Genomic DNA, 12,357 nt, shown 5'->3' on the forward strand with positions numbered 1-12,357 from the left:
CTCCCTCAAAATGTGCTCAGCATTTACTTGTCCGGTACTTTCAAATCCAAAGACAAGACTGAGCCGCACTACAGACTTCTAACCTTTGAAATTCTTCTGATGCCGTGGACCGTTACCTTTGACATTAAGCCGCATCTCTCCAGAAATGCCATGACCTCCAGGAACGATGACATGGCAGAAGTAGAGACCAGAGTCAGTTTCCTGGGTGTTGTTGATGTAGATGGAGAGGTTGGCCGAAGGCATGGCCACACTGAAGCCCACTCTTTTGGTGAACTCATTTTGTCCGTGCCCGACTTTACCTGAGCTAAAGTTTATCACCTGCACAAAGACAACAAGTTAATGGAAACACCTTAAAGCTGTACAGGTTCATTGCACTGCCAGTTAGTGAAAAACATTTTTGCTACTGACAGGAGTGTTTTCACAAAATGTCTTGCAAAAAATGAAAGCGTGTTTTCATTCCTATTAAATAGTTTTAATTCTATTTGTCACGGCCATGTCAAGATGTGCAGATTAACGACCAGAATAAACGTCCTTCATGACGATAATCCTGACATGTACAGATGGTGGATGTTGAAATTCAGGTTGATTTTCTGATTGAGATAAGCTCACAGGCATCGCACACTGAGATTGTTTAGATTATGTTAATCACGTAAACACACACACACAACACTGCATGTGCAGTTTCACAAGCAGCTCGTGCTACATAAAAGCAGCTCTGATAAAAGTAGAGATACAATGTCATTAAGGGCATTCTCTCCTTTATGATGCCCATCCTTCCTCCCTTATTTTCTTCTACTGTTAATTAGACATGAACAGTGATCTTTGCAATACTCCTGAACTCTACAGATCATCCTTTTACACATAGAAATCATGATATATGTATGCGTATAAACAGCATCATGCAATAATGTTCTGTTTTTTTTATTCAAAGGTGAGGAACAATATGTAGAAAAAGGTGTGAACATTATTATTTTTCAATATACTACACTGCATGACGAAATGCATCTTCGTAAAGCTGTTCAGTTTGTGCTTTCAGCCAAGTATTTTTGAGTTTGATGATCTCTTCTAAAGTGGTCTGAGGATCAGCAAATTCTGTACATTATTGTAATTTGTAATCCCTAAAGAAGCTGTACTTTTTATACCGTGAGTGAGGTTAGAAAAGGGTCATATGTACAACGACATCTTAGGGTTATTGGAGGGGTCAAAATAGAATTCTGGAGCGGCTGAAGTAGGATGATGTTCTGAGAAAAACTCTACAGCGTTGCACTACACATTGGATAAAAGCAGTTAACTAACTAAAAAAATGACAATATTTGTAGAGATTTAAGTTACAAATGTATGAGAAAACTGTTCATTTTTTCTTTTTTATTTGGCAAGGGTACTACATCTGTCCAACTTGTTGCAAAGTAAAGGAATGTAGCCACTTTTTTTGTGAAGTTTTCCCCCCACACAAGAATGAACATGTTTACAAAGCATATGTTATTCAGTTATTTCTCATAAAATTTAGTCTATATCCTGAAAACGTAGTATTTCAACATCAGACGACTCACTTTTTAACTTATTTATTCAGTGTGAATGTACGTCTTTAATAACCAATAATGGGTTGAGCATGCACATGAACATTCTACTGTTTTGGATTTGAGCTTCTTACCTGCTTGGAATCATTTCCTGTGAAATGCCAAATTACAGTGTTTTGGGAAATGTCTGAACTGGGGCTGTACCAGGCCTGTAACACCACCATTTGGCCCTTCACCACTTCCATCTCTTTGCTGGGCATCTCCACTTTCTGGGTGTCACCTGGAACAATAACAACACAAGCCCATCTGGCTTTAAAAAGAGTACAAAGTATGTTAAATAGAAGCTGCACAGCTGCATTGATGGATGTTCTGAGGAATCGTCAAGGACAGAAGTTACATTTTCTCAGGTTTATGAACAACACCTTTTTAGTGTTACTTTTGAGTTATAGTCTGTTTCTTAACTAATAATCATAAACATATCAATTAGTCAGCTAACCAACTACCAGTTTTTTAAGTTGCAGCAAATCCTCTCTTTTAGAAGTGAAAATACTTTTACTGTGAGGTGACGATCAATTAGTTGGCTGAGTTAATTTGCTATAGCTCCAGTTTCCAGTTTTACAGTTTCCTTTTTTTTTGGTTCTTTCATGCTTTCTGTCTTTCCTTGCTAGATTTTAAATCTATTAGAATTATTCTTATCTACAATAACAAACGTGCTGCAAAGAACACAGTAGAATATAAAAATTGAGTAAAACTGTGAAGGAACATATTTTCAATGGATCCAGTGTTGACAGCTGTTTTTAAAAAGCCTCTCTCTGTCCATCTGGTTTCTTTACACTTTGGGGTTCCATCTCTAAAGCTAGGTAATCATGCAAATTAAACAGATCACATACCAGCAGGAGTATGACAAAAGCAAATATAGAGAGGAGATGAACTTTACTTTCTGTCTTGTTAAATAAAGCTACTTCATCTAAGTAAAATGACCATCACATACTGCAAGAAGCTGTTGCTAACACTGAGTTGAGATCTCATTAATTCCAGAAAAGAAATCTAAGACCAAATATAAGAAATTTAAGACTTCATTCCAGGATTATCAATATTCATGTTATAGCTCCTGCATTGCATTATACTATTCTACATGTCAAATACGCTTAAAATTGACTTAATTCTTCACTAATTCAATGCAAAGAAGATTAAAGTGCATCAAAGAAAAAAAAGTGAATGAAAATATTCAAATCAATTTCAGATTTATTCAGTTAATTACAGTAGTTAGCTTATTGACCTTTGAACTGCAGGTTTATAAAAAAAACTTTCAAATGAATCACTGAATTGTTTTGTTGGAAAAGTAAAATATGTTAGCTAAACTTTATTGATCAAGCAATTGAAACAGACAAAAACTTTTACACCATTACTGCCTCGTCTCTAATTTTTTATCACAAATCTGGTTTCCACGTTGATTTAAATCAAAATTTGGTTTCAGAAACGCCAAAGTTTCAAACAAGAGTCACATTCACTGGCCAAAGAATGCATATAAAAAAAGAAAATTCATCCAAGTCAACCTGGTACAACCTGTTGAGGAAAGAATCCAAAACATTTTCAACTGAGCAAAAGAAAGATGTCATAGATAAAGCAAGATGACTTCAACTACCAGGATGTGGTCAAGCTTATAATAGCTGATGATAAAAGAGGAAGAATTTGATGAGGTTAGAAAAAAAACTAAACAAGGAGGAGATCTAACTCACAGGGAGCCCAGTCACCCGAACCGGACAGCTGAAGCTGGATCAGCTGATCCCAGCAGCCGGGGTCCATCTGTATCTCCAGTGTGAAGCTTGGTTCAAAAACTAAAGCAAGAAATGAAAAAAAAAGAGCTACTGCTGCCACTTCAGCTGCAGAGAAGAAAACTGGGAAAAGTGTGTCTCATGTGCTTAGTTGGACAGGGATCACGAGTAGGTAGAGATGAAAGAGAGGGAGTGATATGATCCATAGACAGCTGAAATCTCCACATCTGTTCAGCCTGGCACGCCTTCCTTCTTTTCCAGACTAAAATCTGGTTGAGGCAGGAGAATTAGGCGGTGGGTGGTACTGGAGCGATGGGGTGGGGTGTGCATAGATGAAAAGCAGGAAAATGTACACGTGTATGTGAAACAGATTGTGTTTTCAGTGAGAGGCAGAAAGTACAAGAAAACAGAGACGCAGAACCTGTTTTTTTTTACATGTATTTTTGCGGCAGTAGCTTCTTTATTCCTCCTGGGACAGTATGATCCCGTCATCAGGGTACCTTCATTTCTGAATCTCTGAGTCTGGTAAATCCTGCTGAGTAATCCCCAAACAATCCCAGGCTCAGTCCTCTCACCTCACGTGAGCATACGCTGGACATAGATATTATGTAACAAATGGTCACTTGCCACACTGCTTCTGTTGCCGCCATCATAATCAGAACAGCATGTATGCTCTCTGCATTACAATTAGCAGATCACTCTGCTTCATATTTAATCATTTATGCCACGTGATCTCTGCTAAGCCTGGATGTGGCTTCCATATGGTCCAAGAGTTTAAAGTGAGGCAAATGTATTAATAATGCTTTGATGGTACAAAAAGCAACTTTTCAAGGATCTTAAGCAATGATTTATACAGTCAAAATGTTTCTAATAAGCACTGTGCCGTTAAATCCTTCACTTTAAAAGTTGTGCGCTTTCGGCCCGTCAAAAATCCCAATCTCCCTCTTTGCTCAACAAATTAAGGTCAGCTGAAAGCAATATGATGGAAAGAGAGCCTTTGGTCACTTAGGCTTCAAAAATTCAGATAAAATTAGAAATAAAATTCAACTTTTTGTTCAAGATCAATGCATGTCTTTTCAAAGTAGATAAATCAGTGCAAAAATTGCCATGCACTCAAATCTAATTGAAAGGAGTGAACACAATCGTTCAAGAGTTTGTGAGGAAAGAAGTAATTTTTCTAATGATATTACATAACAAACATATTGCAGCACTGTTTCATTTGGCTGAAATCTAAATGACAAAACAAAATGAAGGAGACTGACCTTAGAGGGCTGAAACAGAAAACATATTTCTGAGTACTTGAAAACATGCTGACAATCAACTTCTTGTTTTAGCAGATGTGATGTTTGATATGTTTACTAGCTTAATTAGATTTGCAAATTCATTCACAAATTTGGGTGGATGGGAATATAATTAGTTGTCCTTCCATTAGATCATTTAATGGAGATTTCCATCATCCATCTCATCTGCTTATCTGAGTTGGAGGGACAACAGTCTGAGCAGAGATCCCCAGTCACATTCTCCTGCCCTGCTGCGAGGACACCAAAATGTTCCCAACCCACACAAGAGATACAGGGCGCTTTCACATCAGGATAGTGTGGGGGATTCGGTTTGACTCTCACAGCTGCGTGTTTGAGGCAGTTTTGCCTGGAACAAGTACTGACCAGGAAGGAAAAAAGCATGAGGAAGAAGAAAACCTGGCTCATTGATTGGCCAGGACCAAAAATGTAAATTCATCTCCTTTAGCCAGCTTGTTCACAACAAAAACAAACAATGGAGCAACTCCTAAATGTTTGCAGTCTTGGGGTTTCTGTTTTTACTTTGGTGTTCAAACCTAATTGCTTTTTCACAAGTAGCTGCCGAGTATGAGTAGCAGGCGAGGCAGTGAGTATCCTACTTCCTATCCTTCATTCACATCCTCTCCTTAGTTCGCTGGATAGTCTGTTTGCATTTGCCACTGTAGGCGAACCGCACCAGGGTTCACTTGCAGGCGAACTGAGACCCGCATTTTCAGGCGGACCACAGTTTTCTTGTTTGGTCTGCACCAGAGGTCGTTAGAGCTTTAGCATCTGCCCAAACGAAGCGGACTATCTGAGGAAACAAACTCTGGTTTGAAGCAGACCGCACAGCTCTGATGTGAAAGCCCCCATAATCTCTCCAATGGATCCTGGGTCTGCGCAAAGGCCTCCTCCTGGTGAGACACCTTGAGAAGGCATCCGTGCCAAATCCTTGAACCACTTCATTTTGCTCCTTTCAATGTGGAGGAGCAACAACTCTACTCTGAGACCTTCCGGATAATCAAGCTCTTCAACACATCCCAAAGGGTAAGCCAATATGCACTTTGAAGGAACTTGATTTTAATTAAATTCAATTCAGTTTTATTTATATAGCGCCAAATTACATCAATAGTCATCTCAAGGCACTTATGTTTATGTTTATGTATTTAGCAGACGCTTTTATCCAAAGTGACTTACAAATGAAGATTTAACAAGCTATATAAAGCTAACAATAAACTACATGGGTGATGTGCACTTAAATAATATAGTCCAATTCAAGCCAACTGGAATTCAATTCATTGTAATCATAATCCAATTAAATCCAATTAATTAATTTCAAAATAATCCAATTCATTCATATAGAGCCAATTCAAGCTTTTAGCTGTTTTTATGTTTTTTCTGTCTCTACCCAAAACTCATAACCCTAGCTGAGGACTGAAGTGTGGATCGACAGGTAAACTGAAAGCTTTGCCTTGAGGCTTAGTGTTCTCTTTACCACAGCAGGCTGGTACAATGTTCACATCACTGCAGATGCTTCTCCAATTCACCTGTTAATCTCCTGCTTCATTCTACCCTTGCTGTTGAACAAGACTCCAAAATACTTCAACTCCTTCATTTGAGTTAAAAACTTATTTCTTCTCTGAGTGATGAGGTGCTAACTCTCGTCTTCACTGCTTCACACTTGGCTACAAACTACCCCAGTATCTGCTGGAGGTCTCTGCTCGATGAAGCAGACAGTACCTTCTAAAATCAAATGTAATCCTACACCAACTGAACAGGAAACCTTCTGCTCCTTGGCTGTGCCTGGAATCTGTGACAGAATCTGTGACAAAAGGCATCTCTGTAGGTCCAACACTTACGGAAACAGCTAACAGTTAAAATAGTAAGACAAGCAAAGTTGTATTAATATAGGCTACATTAAACTTTGGAGGAAGTTGTGCTTTTGTGCACATTTTTCAACTAATCAGCATGCACAGATGAGATCCAGGATGAAGCCCTCATAAATACACAACCTAAGCTTCACACCGTATAGTGAAGTACAGATACTTGGTTATATATTGCAAGTCACATCGCCATCATAACCTTTAACCATGATATTTCATAGTGCATACTATCCTAATATTGTGCTTCCCTAATGGAAACCAAACTTTTATTCTGGTTGTATGGGACTGAATGGCCTGTAGCGAGACTCAATACCCCATATTCTTGAAGCACGTCCCACAGGAAACTGTGAGGGGCATGGTCCTGTTAATGGAAATGTTAAATTCAAAACCTGATGATGGCACCAGATGAAAAGTGACCAAAGTTGTTAATCAATATTCTGGGAGGACCATATGTTATCAAACAGAACTCAGAACTACAAACATAAAAATGCTGGAGGTGTTGAGAAAAAAACAGGGCTGGAGTATCTAAACACAGAAGTGTAGGATAATAAATAATAATCAACAAGTGAAAAGATTACGAGACCCGTGATGTGGATTGTGCAAAAATCCTCCGGCCTGTAATCATAAGGCTTCATATTCCCTGTCTGCCCATGTCAGTGGTGTTGAACAACAAAGTCACCTACGGGATATGTATGCATGAGATTAATATCTTTATCATTATCCCTGTCATGTTGCCGTGTTTTTTTTGATTGATAATGCAGAGCAGCCCAGATTGCAGATGAAATGTTTATTTTCCAATTTAAAAGCACCGCTTTTTTTGCCTCCAAATCCTGTTAGTGCTCTGATTTAATTTCCATCCACTATTGTCTTCGCTGTCACACCAAACAATGAGCCGGGAACAACTGCTGACTGATTGAACGGTCACATTTTAATATGACCGCACCGACGTACAATATAACTGTGGATGCGAAGAACACATTGTTTAAAGCGCCTCACAGGCGTTGCATGTTGAGTGATATACATTTGCGTGGATTAGAAGAGATACAATTGGAAAGGATCAGGTTTTTCTGTATGCTGACGAGACTATTCTGCCTCTTGAAGTGAATGAAAATCTGCTGCTGGCAACCTGATGGACGCGTCCAGATAGCAATTCTAAATACATCAAAGATACCCACTGATGAAGTAGGATAATGCCCTGGAGTGTCCTCACTCCAGAATCCAGACTATTCTTGTGTTTCTTCGAGCAGGTTTATCCTCAGAACTGTGTCATTCAATTGTTTATTAAATGAAGCAAAATCTTCACTAATCCATTGTCCTCTCCATCTGGGGTGCGTGAGTGTGTGTGTGTGTGTGTGAAGAAACAGCAGTTCAAGAAGTGGATATGGAATTTAAGTCAACTTAAATCCTTCAGAGGTTTTAAAAAAAAAAAATCTGGAGATGCCTATATAGAAGATACTGATATGACACTACATGTCCTTATTAAACTCTGCCCTAATTACATTTCACCACAGGCTATAACTCAGTCTAGCCACAATTTACATCTGCTACTTGGAATGTTTTCTTTAGAATAAACAGTGGTTTATGTTTTCCTGCAGGGCATCTTGCACAAGTGTCGGTTGCAAAAAAAAATCTAAGATGGCAGGGAGAAAAAACTTATACAGAGTAAGCCATGCATATTTGAGCTGGGGCACATTTTAGACCAAATGCGAGTTTTCTGTAGTATCATGTGTCGACCATAGGGGGAAGCACCTTCCTATGAAAAACATATCATCTGATTATGAGATAAAACCACAGTGGAACTCATCACATATTCAAGACGTAAAACCTCAGAATTTAAGACTCCACAAATGAATAGAAGTGTGACAATTTAAAGAACAAGCTATGCATGAGCCAAAAAATGAACAAATGTGTCTCATTACTTGCAAAACATGCATAAAATCTGCATGAGTAACAAGGCATCAAAATCTAAAGCTGCTGTGTTATGATCAAGTAAAAGATAAAAAGTCAGTCCCTCTCTCAAAGCCCTCAGGGAGATACGCAGGCCTGTGTGAAGATAAACTGATCCTCTTTAACCAGCCGCACTCTATCTCCCAGAGTAATCTCTGCTTCCACCCATGTCTTTCTCTCATGTGAGTCTCTCTCTGGAGCTAAAGCTTTAGCTGAGGCTCAGATTTACTCTCCATTTACACCTGTTCCCCTTCTTTTCCCCACTGATACAATGCAATGGTCCTGTCTCCTTAGAAATAAACTGATTACTTAAATCAGTGATTCTCAGCTGGGGGTTGCAAGATCATTTTGTTGGGTCATCAGATGGTCATGAGGATAAGATTAAAATCACATTTTCTACTGGAGAATGGGTTATACATTACATAACCTTTACTAGTGATATCATGTGCATTAGAATATCTTACTGAGTGTATTTGTGAGCATCAAAGTATGCATGCACGAGTTTCTGATTTGTGTTGTGACTAGTCCTTCACCGCAATAGACAAGAAGAATTTCCCTGTCGCTATAACCATTTAATTCAATAGAAGTGGAATTAAAAATCCACAATATAGCATTTTCTCAAACCACTGTGATATTTCTTTGATTTGTGTTGTTTTAAATGAATGAACTTTTCTGTTCTCCAGGAGTTAGCTTGGTGTGCTTGTCAGGAACGCCAGCTAATCCCTCAAACTGAGATCTCACTGATTCCTGTCGTCTGCAGGTAAGACACTCAGGCCAGGAATACTCTTGCTTTTTAATCACATGTTCGCGTAAGCAATTTGCTCTGTCGTGGCTGTAAATGTTCACATACTTGCCTGCTAACTACACCTGTTATTGGAGGATTCCACTAGGGCAGGGGTGTCAAACTCAAAAGCATGGAGGGCATAAAAAAAACTTGGACAAACTTGGACTTGATATTTACTGAAAAAATGTCTACAATTGAGGAAGTTTTTCCTTCTCTTCAGATATAACGATGAACCTTTTCATATGGAAACAAACTGCTTAAACATTGAATCTGGAACAAGCCTAGCTTAATACTATAAACCTCTTTCTCTATTTGTAGCCTTCTGAGTTAAATTTCAATGGCAACCTTTTTTCACAGGCTAACAATAATAATAATGATATTTTTTTTGTAAACAGATATTCTGCTTCCCACCTGTTGAGAAAGCTCCGCTACGACTGGTCGCATGAGGTGCGTCCTGATTGACCAAGGCACCAGCAGAGCATTCTGGCATTTGTAGTATGTACATGTACTGTTTATCGGCGGTCCAACTCTAGTAGACATTTGGTATTATCTCGCAGGCCAAATATAACTACACTGCGGGCCAGACTTGTCCTGCGGGTCTGAGTTTGACATCTATGCACTAGCGGGTTCACCAGATGACACAGACAGGAAAAAAAACAAACATCAGCACCATTCCAAGTCATTGTCTCCGTGCACGAATGTTTCCAAAGTGGTACAATCTCTCACCAGCTATTTTGACAAGTTTTATTTCACTGTGCAGTGGCAAAGATATATCGTAAAGATGTGAGTAATGGCAGTCTCCTCCACAAGCTTGTCTTCAAAACTTTGCATATTTTTTTCCCCTGCAAACCCTCTGACCCGACATCCAGTGAAATTTGGTCCTACACTGTCCCTACAAGTCACCTAAATATTGCAGATTGCAGGACATGTACAAACAACATGTCAAACAAACACAGGATACACGAGGCAGCCATTAAAAAAATGCACATCGTTAAAAGCAAGTATTTTACTGGCTTACTACTCACTTTAGTCAACTGCACCTAGAAAAACAAAATTGGGATATTCTTCACTCTTTTCATACGCTTTCATAGCAACACGCAACACTATAAGCTTACTTTACAAAAAAAGTCAACACGGCAAGGTCAAGCTGATTTTAGAGTTTTCTCTGCTGGACCACAAGGCAAACTACTTTAAATGTTCTGTCACAGTTCTTGGTGTGAGAAGGGAGGACCCAGATGTGGACTTAAAAAAGACCAGATTTATTTACACACAAAAAAGACACAAGGCAAGAACCGGCTGAGCCGGATATCAAAACTTAACTGTGAAAAAAAAACTATACAAGACCAGACAAAACGAGACCATGGATAAATAAACAAGACTATGAATTAATTAAACAAACAAGACAAGACAAGACAAGACTATGGGGCAAAAACCTGACCTGACTAGACTGACTAAACATGGCATGAACATGAAGGTAAAGTGAGGATTTAGCAGTGACTGTGGGTGAACCTGAAAACTAAATACTGGGAAGGTGATTGGTAACGAGGTGCAGCTGTGAAACAGAAACAGGTGACTTGAGTGAAGCTAAGTGACAGGAGAAAAAACATGACAAGAAATTAACCTGGAAACATGACAAAAACCTGAAAACATGACAAAAGAAAACTTAAAACGTGACATGTTCTGGTGCAGCTTAGGGGAAAATAAAGGCAAACTGTGGTTCAAAGTTTCCCAACATTTCAAACAGATGTACAAACTTTAGATAGAAAATAAAACCAGAGATGTCACAAGGACATGACTTTGGTTCATGTTGATGCCAAAACTAAGAAAAATCTAATTTGAAAAAAACATGCATATCTTTGAATAGACTCATTTACGTATTTATCTTCACCAAACGATCTACAATGAAATATTCCAAATATTCAAAGACCATTTCTCAGGTTATTTGGTGTTGTGATTTTCATCCAAGGATGGTGTTGCTGACAAGTTTTTCCATATTCTTAGCAACGTAGCAACATAACATTAGTGACATTAGCTTCTTTGACTACCAGTACATGAATAAGGCAGAGATGATACGAGACCGTAATTCTTTTCAAATCAAATGGGGTACAAAGTTTGAACAGATTTTTTAACTTAAAGGAAAAAAAACAGCCTGATTCTCAAGCCACCAAGAACAGCGCTCAGCTGTGACGTGGCTATGTCCATCGGCTCAAGTTCTCCTGGTATAAAAAACATCACTGAGCATCTGGATCGTGGAGCACATATTGCGATCTCATAGTTGACGCTGCATAAAGGTAGAAAATAAATAGAATTTTTTTCATTTAACGTAACACGTCATTTTTATTTGTGATAAAGTACATTTGCGGAAAATGACTTGAGAAATCTGTTATAAAAGAAAAAAAACTTTTTTTTTAAAGAAAATCCACTGAGTATTCAACAGATCCAAGTACCTCAATACAATCAGTATTAACACTTTCGTCACAGCAAGCAGATTTAAAAAAATTAAAAATAGTCTGTTATCATATTTGAGATCATGGATGAAACACTTTTTGGGGCTCCACAGCTGGTTTTATGTTCGCTGAGCTAAAATGTGTTTCAGTCTGGAGTTAACAAAGTCTTAAAGTGACCTCATAAATGTCTAGGCTAGCAAGGAAGAAAAACATGATCATAAATTATTTAAGCAGCAAATTCCTTCAACTCATTATAATCTTTCATTAGTGTGGCTGGTTGTGAAATCTGGAAGACCTACTGATAATAAAGAATTTAAGTTACAAACTTATCTAAATGATCTTTCAGATCTGTTGAAGTCACATGATTACAAATGTGAAAAAAGACTATAACTGAGTGAGAAAGACTTGTTTACTCCCTGAATTTTTGACAGACAGGATAGGCAGGAATGTAGGACAACAAAACAGCCTTGTTGGTGTAAGACTGTATATTAGGCTGGTCCTGAAGGCGTCAAGCAGATGGTGCTTCAATAATAAATATTTGGGGGAGGCTCCTTTAAATTGGATTACATTTGTGGAATCGCTGTAGCTATTTTAAACCATTTTGAGAGTGCTATCTCATCACAGTGGCTTTAATCTCTCTTAACTTTAGATTATGTTCAAATTGATTTTCCTTGCACACATGGATCCGAACTACAGTCATCTCCCCCTGGTTCTTGCTGTCAAGTCG

At 38.4% G+C, this 12,357-nt stretch overlaps 1 protein-coding gene across 1 annotated transcript in view; it reads right to left on the reverse strand.

The window, feature by feature from the left end:
- Positions 1-12,357, reverse strand: part of esamb (endothelial cell adhesion molecule b) — a 53,055-nt gene that overhangs the window by 10,062 nt on the left and 30,636 nt on the right. The window contains exons 2-3 of the mRNA XM_072392285.1: positions 1,652-1,797; positions 117-318 (exon numbers count right to left, since the gene is read on the reverse strand). Coding sequence (XP_072248386.1) covers positions 117-318; positions 1,652-1,797 — 348 coding nt within the window. The remainder of the gene's footprint in view (positions 1-116; positions 319-1,651; positions 1,798-12,357) is intronic.

Source organism: Leuresthes tenuis, unplaced genomic scaffold (genome assembly GCF_036924035.1).
Source record: "Leuresthes tenuis unplaced genomic scaffold, fLeuTen1.0.hap1 SCAF_9, whole genome shotgun sequence".
Taxonomy (NCBI): domain Eukaryota; kingdom Metazoa; phylum Chordata; class Actinopteri; order Atheriniformes; family Atherinopsidae; genus Leuresthes; species Leuresthes tenuis.